The following is a 17,632-nucleotide window of genomic DNA, read 5'->3' as shown; positions in this document are numbered from 1 at the left end:
TCATTGTGAAAACACATTGTCGAATGTTTTCTGCGTAGTCGTCACTGCCTCTATCATGCTCTTTGATGAAGGCAATGTTTTGTGCATGCGAGGACAAATGAACTGCATAATTTAATGAGACCATTTTCATTATTACTGCACGCTTTTCACACTGTGCATTAAATTGCCGCCGTGGCTGGTGTGTGTAAGTTAATTCCTATACCATCTCTGGCGACCAGGTATGTGGTGGTGTGAACGAGTGATTATTTGTGAAAGGTGTCGTGCATCGTGCTTGCCTGCCCATGTCCAAAGATCTTCTCGAGGGCGTAAGTAGTAGGTTTGTTCTTCACGTTTCAGTTTATGCTGAGAGGGGGGGCATCAATGACTGTTTATCACTTACATAAGGTGGCTATACTGTGTTGTGAGTGTAACGTCCTCTTTTTGTTTTGTTTTCTCTCTCTCTCTCTCTTTCACGCCTTGCGGGAACAGGCTCAGTGTTTTGGGCCCCTGGCACAGATGTACCCCATGGTGGGCCATCGGGTCATGTCCCCGCAGCCCATGGGCATGGTCGCTGCAACCCACACAGCCTCCTATGGCGATGCAACGCACCTCCCTGCGCAGGTTTACAGTGAGTGTCCACTTTATGCTTCCTTCTGTCGTAAGGTCTTGTAGGCTTCTAATACCGTCAGCATGCTTCAAATGTTGCTCCTTTGTTGTTACTCCTTTTAAGCGTTGCCCGATTACTTGGAAGGTTAGTAGATCAATCTCCTAGCCCTTCTGTATCTCTCTTCGGTGAGCTGGCATGATATGCACGACTCGTACCTGCGCAGTGCTGCAAGGCCAGGGTCACCAAGCCACCAGCACGGGGGGTGGCCCAGCACTCCAGCCCGCCAACACCGGGAGCAAGCACGCCCGTGGGCGGGGCACAGGCAGGCACGCCCCCGGTTCGTCTACCATCCGCCACCGCCCCCCTCTGCCGGCTCAGGCCCGCCTCCGCCTCCGCAACCCAATCTGGTGCTGGTGCCCCACTCGGGGGCTAACACTCCCCCCCACCTGATGCCCCACAGTCCTATGGTGCCCCCACAGTTGGCCACTGCACACTTTGTGCACCACCAGGGTGAGTGTTGGCAGCCACCACACCAGCAGGCGGCAAAGCAGTGGTGCAGTCTGCAGAGGGGCTGGCCACAGCTTTTCCTGCCTGCTCGTTGCCCAAGCACACCGTCTTCGTTTTCGTGATTGTGGCTGAGGAAATAATAAAGTGATGTACAGTGTACAGAAGCTAATGAAATCTGAGCATTTTACTGGTCAGGTAGAAGCATGACTGAAAGAGTTGGGTGCTCACTGACCAAGTCAAAAAGTGGTGTTTGGGATTCCAACAGGAAACCCTTGTTCTGAACAGCCTGTAGTTTTTGTTTTGACTCGATCAGTGACCCAATCTTTATATAGGTGTGCAGAAGTTCGCTGGCAGGGCTCTGCGCGCAGCACAGTGCCACACGCAGCTGCAGACTATACTGGGGAGTGTGATCTGGCTTGATTCACTGGACTTTCGGCATACTACTGTTGTATCATTTGGGTCCGTAAGACAAGTGGGTGCTGAGGTATAGCAACTGCGAAGAAATTTGCGCTTTTGTTGCTTTTATGCCAAGTTCACAAGCAATAATTTTGTCGACTGTGCACTGAACTGTGAAATTCCATCGTTGTTCCCAGTTCAGTAGTGAAATAGTGAACTGTTGGCCTAAAGTAATCCAGCCTTTCACCAAGACATCTTTCATAGCCGCTGCGTTGCTTCGAGATGTTAAATCTGATCAGTCAGTGAAATAGCGTGCGAGCAGTTAAAAAAAGCTGCTGACCTTGCTACAGTGTGGCTCGCATGTCCAAACATGATTGACTCACACATTTAGCACCTAAATGAACTTGGATTCTTGGCATTTCAATGTTATGAAAGTGAGCACGGCGCCTGTTGCTGGATTTTACTGTCACCTTCACTAGTCAACGGCATTTGAGCCAAATGTCACGCTTGCGCGCACGACTAGAGCCAGCTTGGCAGTGGCGTGTGCAGCATGCCTGTCAGCCAGTAAATTGGCTATGAAAAGTATATTGAAATCCTTGCGTGCAGGCACTTCCTTTTATACGATTCCGAAAGTTGTGGTGTTGGTGACTTTGAGCAGAAAACAAGACAAGTTGGGAAGTCTTGGTTGGCTCTTGGTTCCCGTACCACAGACTTCGACTCATGGGTCTACTCGTTTGTTCATTTCTGCAATCAGCCTCTTCTCGTTGAGGTTATTCGGCTTAGTCGTAACGTAGCAAAAGCTGCTGCTGTGTGTGTGCGGAGCATCCCTCTGTTGCTCGCGGTTCCGTTCTACTTTCATAAGCTGTCGTATTGGCATTTCGTGGGTACCGCAACCCATGGCATGTAATGAAGGCAGGCGAGGGCTGCAATGTAGATCGTAGGATCTAGCAAGTGGATTCAACAAATGTGTACCGGGACAAAGAAAAAATGGCTAGTATCTACGCTATAGTCTTCTACTGTCTACTTTGTCACTAGTCACTCCACGTGCTAGTTCCAAGTCTTTAAGACGTCGTTAAACGGACTAATTAGAAATTAGTGCAGTAACACTGCAGGTTAAGCTCTTCAGTGCCTTGAAGGAGCTGGGTTTCCCCACTCACCTCTGGTACAGATGGCCAAAGATAAGCTAGGCTTGTCGGCTGTACTTCTTGTTTTGTAGCAGAGAGCCTATTTCGTATCGATGCTTTCTTGTGCTTCCAGTAGACGACAGTACGCAATCCTTGGGGCTGCGTAATCAGGAGCAAACTTATACTGGCGGAGGAAGTAAAGTGAGTTGGCAACTGGGGTTGTTAAAAATGGTGCAGCCGGCAGCTCGAGGCCATGTTGGCTTCTCTGTGAAAAATAAAAAAACGCATGAATCGAAGTGATTCGAAAGATTGAGTGGCTCTTCGGTTGAAGACGACTTCTTGGGTGAACTCGGCTCTTCTTCTGCGGACGAGAGCTGTGGTGAGAGCGACACTTCTGGTGAGTTTGACATCGCGTGGCAGTGGTGCTAACTCTGCATAAACGAAAGCCCCTGCATGCCTGCCTCGCTTCCCGTGTTTTGGCGTTTCCAGGTGAGACGCTTGATGTGGGAGGATGCGGGTGACCCACTGGATAAACCACGGAGTGTTAGCAGCAAGATCGATTTTCATGTTCCCATTTCATTCCATTCCTATCGCATGGTATGTGATACAGTGCTGTCAAGCCTCAGTTTTGCAATAATGGTTGGATGTTTTGAAGGGACACTCTTGACATTTTAATGCATTGCAGAAAAAATTCCATTCAATATTGTGGCACAGAAGGAGTTGTAACACTTGAGCGTCGTTTCAAAACTGAATGCACATCAGCTTGTATGCCTGCGACACAAGAAAATTTGATTTTGTTGTTGGTAATGACATTGAAACTTCGGGTTTGTCAGTAAGCCAATGATACTTATCCACATGAGGTGAAGATTTGACTCCTGTCAATCCATTGTTATCAATATGCCCTGCCAACGTAGCACAGCGTGATTAATGTGTGAAGATGCACACAGAAGCATTGTATTAAAAATAACGAACCACTGCTTAAATGTTGAACAACATTAATTCACTTGTTCTGCAGTGCCTGTGTGTCTTTCCTGATGATGCTCAAGGGAAAGAATGTAAGCACTCAGTAATGAAATGCATTTTAACTAGTGCAGAGTAGCCAACAGGATAGTTGATCTAGATAACACCGACTCATCTCATATTTTCTCTCTCTTTTGAACGTGTTGCCCAAAGTTATTTGATTACAGATGAGGGTTGTCTAACGACACTAACCGTAGGATTGAAGTGGTGAATAAGTAACATTGTCTTCTTGTGTGACAAAGAGCACTAGTGATATGAAATATTGGCCTAGTGATCTGTCTTGTAGAAAAACCCAATCAGAAGGATCATTAAAATAACCACACTTGCAATGTTGCTAAACTTTTCATTGCATTTGCAAATGTCGCATTAAACACCAAGTACAAATTTGCATCTCCTAGCGTATGCCATCGCCGCAGCAAATAAATATATAGAGTGCCACAGCAAATTTGCCTAAAGTACCCACCTCAAAGCCTTTCTTCTTTTCGCCAAAGTGAAGAAAAGATCCTGGCACACTCGCACGACCGCCGATAGGCGTTAGTGGCGACGCCGAAGAGCATTTCGAAACTATTGCAGGTCCGGGATACGCGGTCAACGCAGTGACCGACATAGCGACAGAACGGACAGTGTCTGCTTTCCGCGGTATATGTGCGTGCGTCTAACCGCCATCTGCTACTAAACGAAAACACAGTTCCAGTGAAACGCGGTACGGCCGCGTGGAGCCGATCGTCTCCCGGCTAGTTGCGTGCAGCGCGTCGCCTACTCGGCTCACGCCGTCACTACCGGGCCGCTTGCTGTGCCGCACGCGCGCATTTATCGTGGGAATGTTGTTCGTACCCACTTCGCTCCTGATCGTGCACAGATGAGGCGAGTAGCTTGTTCGGTTAACGCAGCGATGACGAGGTTCATGCAAGCGATGCGCACTCCGCGATGCTCTAGCGGTCCTGGCAGCGGACAGAGACGCGTTGGGTGGTCGCCTGATAAAAGTGTGCAGTATGGTTACACCCGGGCTACGCTTGCTGTATCGTACACGTGCGTTTAGTGTGATAGCGTCAATGCAGCGAGGTTTCTCGGCGCCCGCGACCCGCAACGCTAACTACGCAACAGCGATCTGCTTTCGCTTCTACAAAGCGGTGCACGCCTGATGACGGCTTAGTAGCATTTGCTGTCGGGCTAGTTGGTACATGGCTGAAGTTCTTCATCCCAGCTCGAGCATTCGTGCCATTAATTCAACTTCATCCTTGAAGACGGCCGCGCACAACGAAACGGCAGCGATCGGCGGCCCAGCGCGTTCAGGTTGTCGCCTAATAAAGCGTGCAGTAGGCTTAAAAAGTAGCGCTGCGCCGCACGCGTGCCCAGCAGATAGCTGAAAGCTTGCACTAGCAAACATGCTACATATAATGGTGCAGGCTTCACATCACTTGAAAATAAAACAAAGAAATTAGCACTTGAAAGACGTTTAGCTGACTTCCTTAGCTTCGTGCCCAGCGCAGCCTCGGTAGGGTCTATACACCAGGATGGGCCTCTCCCGAGAGGTGCTCTAGGGAGAATCGGGCAAATTGGGAATCAGGCCGTGAGATGAGGCAAAAGCGGGGGAAACCCATTTTCGAATATTGGCTAGTAGTATCAGCTCATTGACGCGGTGACATGTTCGTCACTGAAGTGGCACTGTGCAGTCGCGTAATCAATGTGGCTGTCGGTGGTGGCGTGCATGGTGCATGGCCCTTTCATATATGCCTCTGCTTTTGCTGTGGTGATTGTGCAGAAAAGTTCCGTGTCAGCCCTGCTGCAGATCTTGTGCAGTCTGAACCAATCTGTTTTTTTTTTTATTTAAGGTTGCTGCAGTGACTTGGTTTCCCTCAGATTCTTGCACAAATTGTTCTCCGTAATTTCAACGGGCAGCCAGTGAGAGATTTCTTCAGACTGTATGATGTTTTTAGCAGAACAGCTTCTGTGTCGAACTTGCCTATTAAAACGTGACGTGCTGGAGGAATTGCGTTTGTCCTGTTGTGTGGTGCACTTGGGCAAAAGCTTTTTGTGCTTCCGCTGTGCTTTGCACTGACGGTCGGTATGGCCTGGCATTCTTCTGTCTGCTTTGGTGGGAACTCTTCTGTTTATCAGTAACGGCCTTTCGTGATTGGCTGGCAAAGCGAGCAGACCAAAATGGCTGCAGAAGTGGATGCGCTGATAGTTTGTGAACGTATTGCGGTACTTCCACTAAAGAAAGCCACTTCGTACATTTTGTCTCGACACTGCTTTACTTATGCAGTTCCTGTTACACATTTTAGAAGCGAGCCGCAGTGCATTCACGCACCATAGAGTGATATCTAAACCTCATAATAATGAAATTGAAGGGGCACCACAATTTGCTTGTTATAACCAATATTTCGTTATAGCCACAGCGGTCATTTACTGCGTATATTATGCACTGTGCTTAAGGGGGGATGTGGCAATGGAAATGGCAAATTTGGTCAGAGTGTTCAATTTTCAATTTCTTTTTTGCAATCCTCAAACCATCTTTTACATCATGGTGAAATATTAGAACAAAATAAACAGTAGAACTTAAAAAAAAATTTTTTACTAGTGTGCTGTTCTCAAAAGCTATGACAAAACCGGGCTTCAGAAAATCAAAATCTTGTAGCTTCCCCTTGGTGCAGTGCTGCCATCTTGGCATCATTGTAAAGAGGGGAGATTGGAGAAGCAAGCCTTAAACCTGCATTTCTGCAATGAAAAATAAAACTAGCTTCCTTCCGAGTTCTGTTTCCTTAGCTTTGAGCTCCATTTTGTTTGAGCTACGTTTTCTCGGATATCTTTTTTTGCACAGTTGCTGTCAATCATCCCTGTGCCATTTCATAATGAAAATTAGAGCTGTGCGAATAGCAAAATTTTGGGTGCGAAGCGAATTCGAATATTGAAGTGTGAGTGCGAATCGAATATTTTTCGAATATTTCTTGAAATTTTTTTGAATACTTTGAAGCGAAATTGCAGAAAAAAAAAGTTAGAGAGGATTCCTAAGCATATTCTTATGAGATAGCAACATGAAAGTGTTTCTTTTCGCTAGGTTGATGAAGCACTGGCAGGGTGGTGTTCCATAGTTGTCTTATCAAGAATGAGGCAATGTAGAGCCGAATTCTATTTATGTACATTATTTGGTGCAACCATAGTGTTGCCGACAGCACTTTACGCGTGATAGGCAAAGATGCCATTTCCTCAGCCTCTCCTCCTCTTTCAACGTCTGTGGGAGCCCAACTGATGTGGCGGACAAGGGTGTGCTTTCTTCAAGTCCGAAGTTCCAAATCTGTCTCGTAGACGACGATATATAAGAACATCTGAAATTTTGGATGCTAAAAAGCTTTGGCGTCCGATTTTTCGGACTTCCTGCCCAAATTTCAGGCCCAAAACAGCATTAATTGAGCCCCCAACTCTGCCAGATCTTTCATCTCCATGTTAGAACCAGCGTTTTCTCGAGTTAATACATTTGCGACCGTAGCGAGCTTGAAAGGCAGCTTTGCCGCAATACCAGGAGTGTGATGAGGTGAAGCATATCGAAAATCTAGGGACCACTTCCAATCGGACGTTGACTCTCTTGGCGAAGTTCGACCGTAGCGGAGCTTGAAAGGCAGCTTTGCCGCAAAGTGGAGGTATGATGAGGTGAAGCATATTGAAAATCTAGGGACCACTTCTAATCTGACGTTGACTGTCTCTTGGCTATGTTCGACCGTAACGGAGCTTGAAAGGCAGCTTTGCCGCAATACGAGAATGTAATTAGGTGAAGCATATTGAAAATCTGAAGGGGGCACTTTCAGTTGGACGTTGACTGTATTTGTTTTGGGGAAGTTCGAATAGTTTGAATAATAAAATTCCAGCGCGAATCGAATCAAATAGCAAACACTATTCGAAAAATATTCGAAATTTCGAATATTCACACATCCCTAATAAAAATATAACCATTCCAAGGATATAACCAATCCATTTTTTGTATTTAGATCCTGAAACATTGGGGAGTGCTGTAAAGCTGTCCATATTTGTCTGCACATCACACAGATTTTTATAATTGGCTTTTTGTAAAAATTGTTAGTATGACAATATGTAAAGGCAATTTCAATAATTTTGTGTGCTTATTTGAACATTAAAAAATAAACCGATAGCCTTACGACACAGAATGGGCCTTTGTGAATATTCTTATTCAAAAATCTTCACAAACATACGTCTAATTTATTAATTAATTTTGGGATGACAATGAGAGCTTATCAAATGTAACTATAAAACAACAGATAGCTCTAAACCGATTTCAGTTATATCAGCATAACAAATCACATCTGTGTCCCATACTTCATCACACGCAACAAACAATAGTTCTTATTGCCACGTCCCCCTTAACCAAATCTAATAGCGGGCAAAATAGCATCTTGCCACACGGCGGTACACAACAAAATAATTGCATTCCGGAGATACAAAGGAAAAGTCACGTACCTACTTTATTCCAGTTCAAAATGCATCACTCATAATTAGCTCGGAGGATTCGCTGCAGGAGTTTTGAGCTGCTAAATGCAGTTGTCGCGTTGCGCACAGTCTCACATCCATGTTGTGCACTGTTGTGTCATTTGCTCAGAGTTTTATTTCCTAACAAACTTTGTTCATTATAACTCGTGAAACAGGAAAATCTTACCTCGTTAAGACGAGGTTTTAAGTACATTGGTTTCTATGGGGACTTCGAAGGGGAATTACAATTTTCTCATTTATCCATTATTTCGTTGTAGCCCATCTTGTTATGACAATGTTTAGCTTTACTTATGCGCCCTACGATGTGCTACTCGTTTCCTGTCAATAGCGGGCTGTGTTGAAGCACTGCCAATCGAAAATTTCTGCATTTCGTCGGCACAGGCGAATTATCATTGCATACACTTCTGCTTTCGGTTTAGTTCCGACAGTAGGACAATGACGAAAGCTGCCCATGATGCGATCAAAATATGTAGTTGGGAGGAAAGGCGCCTATATACAAGGCTCAAGAAGTTTAACCACGCCATCCTGACATGCGATAGACCAATTTCACGGCACATTTCAACTGCACCTCCACTTGCCACAAAGGAATTCTTATTGGACTAAAAGGTTTTGTTACTCTGTCAAGAAATGTGCCGCATTTCTATAGTGACAAACGTGCTTGTAAGAGTGAAAAGAATCTACAATAACAATGAGCTTGATGGCACTTGTAACATCAACTGAAAAAAAAAAAGCACTTCTTGGCATTCCCAACATTGCCTTGAACCAAGTACGGCGGGAAAGGAGGTGTGGCGTGCAGGCTTCGTGAATGCGGTGAAATCGGTCTATTCAGTGCATACAGGTGTCTGCATTTAGTGCCGCTTCGTTCTGGTTCCACAAAGCATGAATGTGCAGATTGCAAACAGGCTGACGGTATTTTACAGAGCCTTTCAGAAAAGTGCGACTTTTGCTGCTGCTTTAACGGATGCCACAGTGTTTGTGCTCTGCAGCAAAGAATGTGCCAGCACATTACAGTAGTGTCGATTTTACACCTGTTGTTTTTTACCCATTGCTGTACTATTCGCTTAACAAGTGACCAGCCCCAGTCCCTGCTTACCATTGGAAGAAAAAAGAGACAGAAATGGCTCGTTGAATTAATTGCTTTTAGATGGAAGTGTTTGCAGTGCCCCTTTTTTTCTGTGTTTTGCATTAGTGTGTGTGTGTGATTAGCATGCCAGGCTGCAAGGAGGCTAAATTGACTTAGCTGCGTACAGCAGCATTCAAGACTGTGTGCGATTTCTCGTGCTGGTGTTTTGGAGGACGTGTATGTAAGGCAGAGCCACTTGTATAGTATGCTGTTGATTGTAAATAGTTAACTTCAGGCTAGTCTCGGGGGATTAAAGAAAAAAAAAAGTGACCTTGTTACAATTGCACAGAGTCGTAATTGTCACCGTGGGATTGCAACTTACTGTTAAGATGATGGGAGAGGCAAAAGCAGACTTCAGTTCACTCACTGTGACGAATCTGTTTTTACACCAGAAAAAAAAAGCCATGCATATTATTTCACTGTAGTGTTGTGCACATGGCCTCTTTTCGTTCCAAATGGCATTGTTATAGTTTCCATTTGGTATCTAAGCATAGTATTGCAAAAATTCCTTGACGGCCGTATCACTTTCATAGCTGTAAAGTATCTGTAAATAATGCAAGCAAGCCATGCTCTCTCTTGCCTGTTTAGTTCTTTCCCGTCGTAATCTCGGCTTTTATTTATAAGGCAAAATGTGAAGTCGCTTTTGTTAGTACGCAGTGAATAGCTCTTTCTTGCCTATCTTCTCGCTGTTACATTCATTGTGTGGGCTTGGCCTGTTTTTCTTTTCCCCCCCATCTCTGCCGGAGTTTGGAATGGCGGTGTTGGCAGCTTTTTTTTTTTTTTTTTTCTGCGAGGGGCTCGCTTTTATGGCAGCGCACAAGGGGCTTTGCACCCTACTGTTGACAAAACTTTGGGCGCACACGCAACTGGCTTTTCTCCCATGGTTTCTTTGTACATGTGCTATTTAGTTAGTGGCGAGTGTACATAACGCTGTTGTTTTTGCCACTCTCTTTATTATTATTATTATTTTTCATATACATATAACTGTTTTGTGACACGGCACGCTTGGATGTTTTTTGCTGCTGTTTTCGTGGTGGTACCCTTGTTTCCTTTTCTTTCTGCTGATGAGGTGCAAACGCTTCCTCTTCATCCACTGCTTGCGTGCTTTGGCCTCGGTTTTCTTATTTTCGAAAAGCTTATCCGTCGCCGTTATTTAGCATTGTCACGATGTGCGCCAGCTGCGGTTTTCTTTTGCAGCTGCCAGCCGCGCACTACAACGGTGGTTACCCCGTGGTTGGGCTTCCGAAGCGTGCAGTGCTTTTGTCTTATTTGATTGAAACATCCGTGTCCTGAAGGGCAGCCATTTCGAAACTGCACACGTGTGGTAATAGCACTACAGTAGGAGCAGATATTTAGAACCATGCTTTCAAAATTATGATCTTGATGTTCTTACGATCCTTGTGTTCTAGGTGGTCGAAAATTTTGAACATTCACAAATGTGGCATTCACAAATGGGGACATTTACATGTCATAGATAGAACAGCAGTGTACACGATTTATGCTAATCATTGCTGAAGTTGCGTCATATACAGTCAATGTCAAAAAGAAAATGTGGAACTATTGCCGGTAAAAGAGTGCTACACTGCGTTGCCAGGCTGTGTTCTGGTGAGAAAAAAAACAACCTGAAGGTCAAGTTGCTTGAAGGTTGGAGCCAGGGTTGTCCTGCAATCTTCCTGCGTCTTTTTCTGGGCATCCCTGCTTACATACCAATCTTACCTTCTTTTAAACTAGGGGTTTCCGTTGGCTATGTTACAAGTTCACCCGGCGTCAGAATCAAGAACTTTTTCCCAATACATCTTCGAGAGTGCCTGAAATGCTTCACTAGCACTTTGCATAGAAGTAACTGTAGACACACACTCGGCAATCCAACCCAGCTGCCCACGATACAAGTTGTGAGCTTTTTTCTCTCTCCCTATTTCTTTCGCTTGCATTGCCTTGCTTGGGAAAGCCCTAACGTGAGGTGGCCACCTAGAAGGAGGCGAAAGATGCACAGCTTGGCTTTATTTATCTTTTCTCCCTCTGCAGCAGTGGTTGTTGGAAGTGTGTGCACTCTCTGGAAAAAAGAAAAGAAGAATGGAAAACCTCTCTGGTGGAGTCTTTTCTGTTCTTTCTTTCGTTTTCCTTCCCGCCCTTTTTCTGGTGATCTCCGATTGGGGTCTGATGTCTTCTTCTGTACTTTTATGATTTTTTTTTGCTTTTCATTAAGCGTGCGTGTGTGTACGTGTGTGTGCGTGTGCTCTGTCTCATTTCCTTGACCATTTTTGTGTTTTCTATTATTTTAGTGTTCCCCAGGCTGCTGCCACCAGGTAATGCCCAGTGCGATAAAGTCGTGCTTCCCCAGATAAGATAGTCACATACATAACCTTTTCTCTCTTTTTTTTTTCTTTTAAAGGCATGCAGTGTACTCTTTCCATCCGGTTGTTCCTTTCTTTTTTTTTCTCTAATTTTATTCATCTACATAGTGTTCCTTGCATACTCTTTGCTCACTCGTAATTTTTAGTTACCATCAGGCATTTTCTTTCCTCATATCATTCTGCAGCTTAGAGCTGCCCTATGAAGTTAATATTAGCATCGTGCATTTGTGATGGTATGTCGGGCAATGATTGGTGCTGCCATTAACCAGAACAGCTGCTGCACGAGTTTTTGTTCTTCGCTGGAGTTTTCTTCAAAGCATTTTTTAGCTACTAGGCTAACATAAACAATGTCCCAATGTGTTTTTTCTGTGTACTTTTGGTGGCACATTTTGTCTACTCTTCAGCGTTTTAACGGGCAATAATAGATTTCCTCGAGGTGAACTTAAGGGCACTTTAATGTATTGTTGCCTCCATCCAGTTAGTTGCTGTTACTGTGAATAAGCCTAACCTACGAATCTTGCTCTAACAACTTACGCCACCAGCCCTATCAGTGGCCCGCAATTTTCGATTGCTGGATTTCACGACATCAGACTGCAAAACTCGCAGCAGCATTATAATTGAGGTTTCGTTCATGTGCTAGGACGACGCTCTTTTTTTGTGCGTAGCAGTAACGTGCAGCAGGCATCTGTGGCAACACCACATCATTGTTATGGAGGTTCCTCCTCAATACCGTAGCCAAGTGTGGATATATAGTTGGAATGCATTTTTAGCGAAGTAACGTGACGCGAGCACCACATCGCTCGCTCTCGCGAGTCCCTCCCCCCTCCGAGGCCCAGTGATGGCGTTTTTGCATTGTTACAGCCTTTTTGATATGGCAAACTGAAGGCCAGGGGCAGGCAGGGTAGAGAGGTAGCCAGTGTCATTTCTGGACATAGCCTCTAAGATCATGGAAATGAGACCATTGCATGAGTGGTTCTCGTTTGCCTGCTCTTGTTGTCACATGTAGTGTAGGGAGGCTGTAGGATGCATCTTTCTTATTTCTTACCTCTCCCCCACCCACCCCATTGCCCACTTCCTTGGCTGTTTTCTGCAACGAACCTGCTTCCCCTTCACCCGTTTGATCAAGCCAGCGAAAAATTTCATCCAACAAAAGCATGGGTTGCACGTTTGAAAATTGATTGCTCAGGTAGTGTGGGCTCTTCTACGACGGTACAGCACCCAAGGTCCTCCCAGCTATGTGTGTTAAGCGAACGACAGGTGGCTTTCGGGAAGCACTTTATATATGGACAAATTTGCCCGTGGTTAACAAGTTTTGTGTGAGCGACGGTAAGTCGTCTCTTGCGGCGAGCTATCGAGTGACAGTGGTAGATTTACTGTGCATGTGACATATCATTGTCCTTGGTAATTCACTGCCTGACATGACCACTCGTTTGCACGGAGCTCTTCTAACTGCGAGTGAATTTTCCACATTGTCTCATTTTTATGAGCCACGTTGTAAATCTTGCACCGGGTAACTCCGCATGTGTTAAAAATTGTCCTTGCTAAAACACTTGAGGTGTGCATCTCCACCGTACTGGGCAGGGGTGGGCAAAGATACTTTGAAATTGTATCGCGATACGATACAAGATACTCAGGCAAGAAGTATTTGAGATACAGATACAAGATACTGCAACACTGATTGTATCCGATACGATACATTGCAATTGTATCTTAAGATACTTCGATACATTCGCAAATTTCTTATTATATATCTATATTACGTAGCACTAAACTCTTATGCGCAAAAATGCTCGTCTGATAATTAATTAAATGCAACCAATTTGCTTTCATTTGAATAAAATGTCTGTTAGTATCATATGTATTGTACTTCTTGCTCAAAGTATATTAGTTTCATTCCGAAACAACTTATTGGCTTTGCTTTAGCTGCTTAACGTCACAGCTCTTTGTAGACTTCGGGGACAGCGGTTTTTGCTTGTTGCTTTTGTAATTGATGGCAGTCGCTGCTCTGCTTGCCGACCAGCTAGCAGGTTGCCATGTAATCACAAGAACTTCAAAAATTGGGGGACGCTTAAGCTTCGCCTTTAAGAGTTGAACGCGATAGCGATATCCTGCCCCTAGTGTGCACTTCGACCGCTACGTGTGTGTAACAGAATGCGCGCACTGAGGTGTGTGCCTTATGTAATGGGTAGCATGCTTTAAACCAGGAGCAGTTATGCGCGAGAAACGTTTTCGAAGTTGTGATGCACCCACTACGTGGGAATACGCGCAGAAATGTGTGTGCCTTTTGTAATGGGTGGCTGTCTTTAAACCAACAAGTCATTAGGATATTGACATGGTGTGACGCCCGATGGCAATGTACGCTTGTACCACGCAATATTACTGCGACATTACATCTCGTACTGTGACACCTGTAGACAGGACGCGTATTTTTGGGAAGCATGAAAGTTACTTTCAGTGCAGCTCCAAGCAGAGGCGTGAATGTGTGGTAGAACACCTGCTTGCCACGCAGACGGCCTGGGTTCGATTCTCACTCGGACCCAACATTTTTATTATTTATTTTATTTGTAGCTTTTTCGATTTTTCGGTCACGGACAAGATGGTGATTTTTTGCTCACAACCAACGGCGCCGACGCCGACGGCGGAATTTCTGCGATACGAGCTCTTTAACGCTCTCGCGTTGATAGGAAGCATCCGCACGATGGCGCAAACAGCGCTGTGGAGTTCTACCTTGCTCGTGAACATACGTGTATTACGGTTTTCGCAATAACTGATCACCGGACAGGTGTACGCCACCAAGAACATGCGCAACCCAAAAACATTTCAGGCGTATTGCACAGTTGCACAAAGCACCCCAGGACACAGCAGCTATTCACACTATTCCTACTATTAGTTTCGACTGTCTGGTGATTAGTATAACAGTAAGATTATTTAGGGAAGGCTAAAAAGGAAAACAAATATATCTAAGTACCGTATTTACTCGCATAATTTGCGCACTTTTTTTCGCGAATTTGGAACTCCAAAAAGTGGGTGCGCAAATTACGCGGAGATTTCACGAGCACACCTGAAATAACGCACAATATATAGTCCTAACACGCGTGATATAATACATTAACGAAGAAAATAAATTATAGCGCAAACGAAGGGTTTTTAACCGAATTAGCACGTACTTTAACCAGCCAGATTCGGTCATGCATGGTCTAGTCAGAATCACTGGTTGAGAAGTCCGACTGAGAATCATCGCCGCGGCCGCTGTCCCCGCCCTCCCAAAGCGCGCCGTCCTTGGTTCCGTCGAGTGCGTTGAGGCGTCTTCTTGAAGCTCTTCGCGACAATGCTGGGAGTAACAAGGTGCCACGGCACGGCGATACCGGTGGGCCTAAGCTCTCGCACATATTTGAAAAGGTATTGTTCAATGGCAGGAAACTTTCCATGCTTCGGTCGATCCTCGGAACGGTCTCCTTCTCGGTCTTGTATTAAAAAGCGAACTCTTCTGCGGCACGGTTCCCGTTTCCTTAGGCAAATTCTATAACAGTGAGCTTGAATTTTGCCGAATAGTTATTGTAGCCCAGCGCAACAGAACAGTGAAAACGCAACGACGCAACTGGCTGATCGCGAAACCTAAACTTCCGAAATCAACGAAGGCTGCGTCGCAGCGCGGACGCAGAGGAGGAGGGTCAGCGAGGGGAAATGTTGGGATGTTGGCGCGACGTGACTGGCCCTCGCACGCCTCCGATGCAGAAAGTAGTCCGTGCCGTGTCGCGTGCATGCATTCTCACGGCGAGAGAACGCTCGAACAGTTCCGACAACCCGTGAACAGGTTTGGGTGTTCGGGTACGGTTGGTACGGTCTCGGCGGTTTCCGGAGAATAGAACGAAGTAATCGGAAGAAGGGACTTCGCACTCGCGGCCTGTCTTGCGTATGACTGCGCTTGCCTGCTCGGTGAGGGCCGCGGGGGCGCGGCCGTTCAAAGTTTCCCCGTGCTCGCGGCCGGCGAGCTGGCTCGAGCGGGGCGGGGAGCGCAAAATATGCGAGTAAATATTTTTTTTTTTAGCAAAGCTGGCTAAATATTAGGGGTGCGCAAATTATGCGAGGGCGCAAATTATGCGGGTAAATACGGTAAAATAAAAAAAGCGCTTCCGTATTAAACAGCGCGAATAAATATAGAAACACCATACAGGCTGTACCACTAAGAGCTAATGATAATTGTTCCGTTTTACGTCCCAAATCCACAATATAAATACGAGAGACGCTGTAATGGAGGGCTCCGAAAATTTCGACCACGCGGGGTTCTAAAACCTAATCATCTCCTCCTACGGGCAACCATGGTGGGATGTGAAAGCATCGCGGGGGATGCGCATCGAGTTTCCGTTACTCTTATGTGGCTTATGAGACGGTTGTTGTCGAGGCGTTTGAATGACCACTTCCCGACGCTGACGTTTACGTTCGGCTTCCCGAGCCTTCATCTGCTCCGCGGGGGTGGCACTGCCGCTGCAACTAGCGCCGACTTTGACGTTCATGGCGTTTCGCACACCCTTGCACAGAGAGAGAATGACGGAAGCACAGAGAACGCGCGCTTTCGCAGCCTCGAAGCTTCGAGATTCGATTGCCGGCGTTGCCGTTTACGTTTAGCTTCGTGAGCGTCCGTAGCTCAGTTGCGAAGGAGAGTGCAACGCTTGCTGGTGTTGCCGTTTACGAGCGTCCATAGCGCCGTTGCGAAGGAGAGTGCAACGCTTGGCGGCGTTGCCGTTTACGAGCGTCCATAGCGCCGTTGCGAAGGAGGGTGCAACGCTTGGCGGCGTTGCCGTTTACGTTCAGCTTCGCGAGCATCAATAGTGCAGTTGCGAAGAGTGCAACGGGAGCCGCATTATACACGAGCGCACAGCTGTGGCCGAGAGAAAGAGAAACGGGAGAGGAGAAACGAAGCGGAAGCTGCGCTCACGCAAGCTCCTCCCACCTCCTCGCGCTCACGCGAGCAGACGGGGAGAGTTGGCACATGCGCAGTATGGGTGCGGACGCCGCAGAACGGACACAGCCCCGAGCATAACATGCTTTCGCATCTAATATAAACACACGGGCCTCTAGCATTTTCCTTCCATCGAAATGCGGCCGCCGCAACCTTCGGGTCAACTAGCAGTAAATCACCATAACTACTAGATCACCGCGGCGGGTAGCCCCTAATAGCTACGACAATTAAATTCACTGCCTATGGAAAATAGCGCAAAACGGCTTGTTGGAACGCTAATGAGAAAAACCGAGCATTTGGTATAAGAATTTTTCTCGAATACCTTTGCTAACAAATTTAATATGGCTCCTAATAACTTACGTTATTATAGTGTGAACTCAATTTCGTTATTTTACTTAGTAGTAAGCAGAAGTTTTGTTACTGTAGACTCCAGGCGCTCCCGGTTTAATATGTATTTGTTCTTAACACCGCCTTTACATTACAGTAAATTCAAGTGGAATATAAGTATGTAAAAAATATCAGAACTGACGAAGACAATTAAAGCAGAGCTTTAGCAGAGAGCAGAGATAAAGCAGAGAGCTTATCTTTGGCAGCACGTTAAAGGCATATTGCAGTAAGCAGACCAGAAAAAAACAATATAGAGTCATAGGTAATGTATGGGATTGAAAAGAAGGACAGCTAAGAAAGAACTTGTGCTAACAAGTTATGATCTTAAAAACTGTTTGAATAAAAGAAAAAGAGACACGCCAAGATAGCGTCTGTTAGGTTAATGCTTGTTCTGTTAGATCCAGCATCGATACCGGTGGTGCTGTAGCTGTTAGAATCTTATTTGCATATAGGCCAATCTCACTGTATGTAAGTCAGACTTACATCCGCGGGATCTTTCGAATCACCGATGTGTGAAAGCCACGAGACGCAAAGCAACCTTCCTTCTTGCATTCTTCACACTTCGTAACTAAGCACCACGCAAGAGCAACTTCGATAATGAAACTACAGCGGCATCAGAATGTGTGCGATGTACACCGCAAGCATTGGAGTACGCGTACAGGACAGTATCTAAGT

General features: G+C 45.8%; 1 protein-coding gene across 11 annotated transcripts in view; it reads left to right on the top strand.

Annotated features, from left to right (window-relative positions):
- Nucleotides 1–17,632, top strand: part of LOC119391346 (ataxin-2-like protein) — a 72,137-nt gene that overhangs the window by 52,499 nt on the left and 2,006 nt on the right. For 9 of the 11 annotated variants that reach the window (XR_007415805.1, XR_007415808.1, XR_007415807.1 and 6 more), the window contains 3 exons: nt 469–607; nt 810–1,096; nt 11,539–11,562. Coding sequence is in view for 1 of the 11 variants with exons in the window: in XM_049414737.1 (XP_049270694.1) it covers nt 469–607; nt 810–1,036 (366 nt within the window). In the remaining 10 variants the exon portion in view is untranslated. Of the gene's footprint in view, nt 1–468; nt 608–809; nt 1,100–11,538; nt 11,563–17,632 lie in introns of those variants that run through there. The other 2 variants (XR_007415800.1, XM_049414737.1) reach the window with 2 other exon arrangements.

This window comes from Rhipicephalus sanguineus, chromosome 4 (genome assembly GCF_013339695.2).
Source record: "Rhipicephalus sanguineus isolate Rsan-2018 chromosome 4, BIME_Rsan_1.4, whole genome shotgun sequence".
NCBI lineage: Eukaryota > Metazoa > Arthropoda > Arachnida > Ixodida > Ixodidae > Rhipicephalus > Rhipicephalus sanguineus.
The sequence above is the reverse complement of the archived record's forward strand: the minus strand, read 5'-3'. Positions and strand labels throughout refer to the sequence as shown.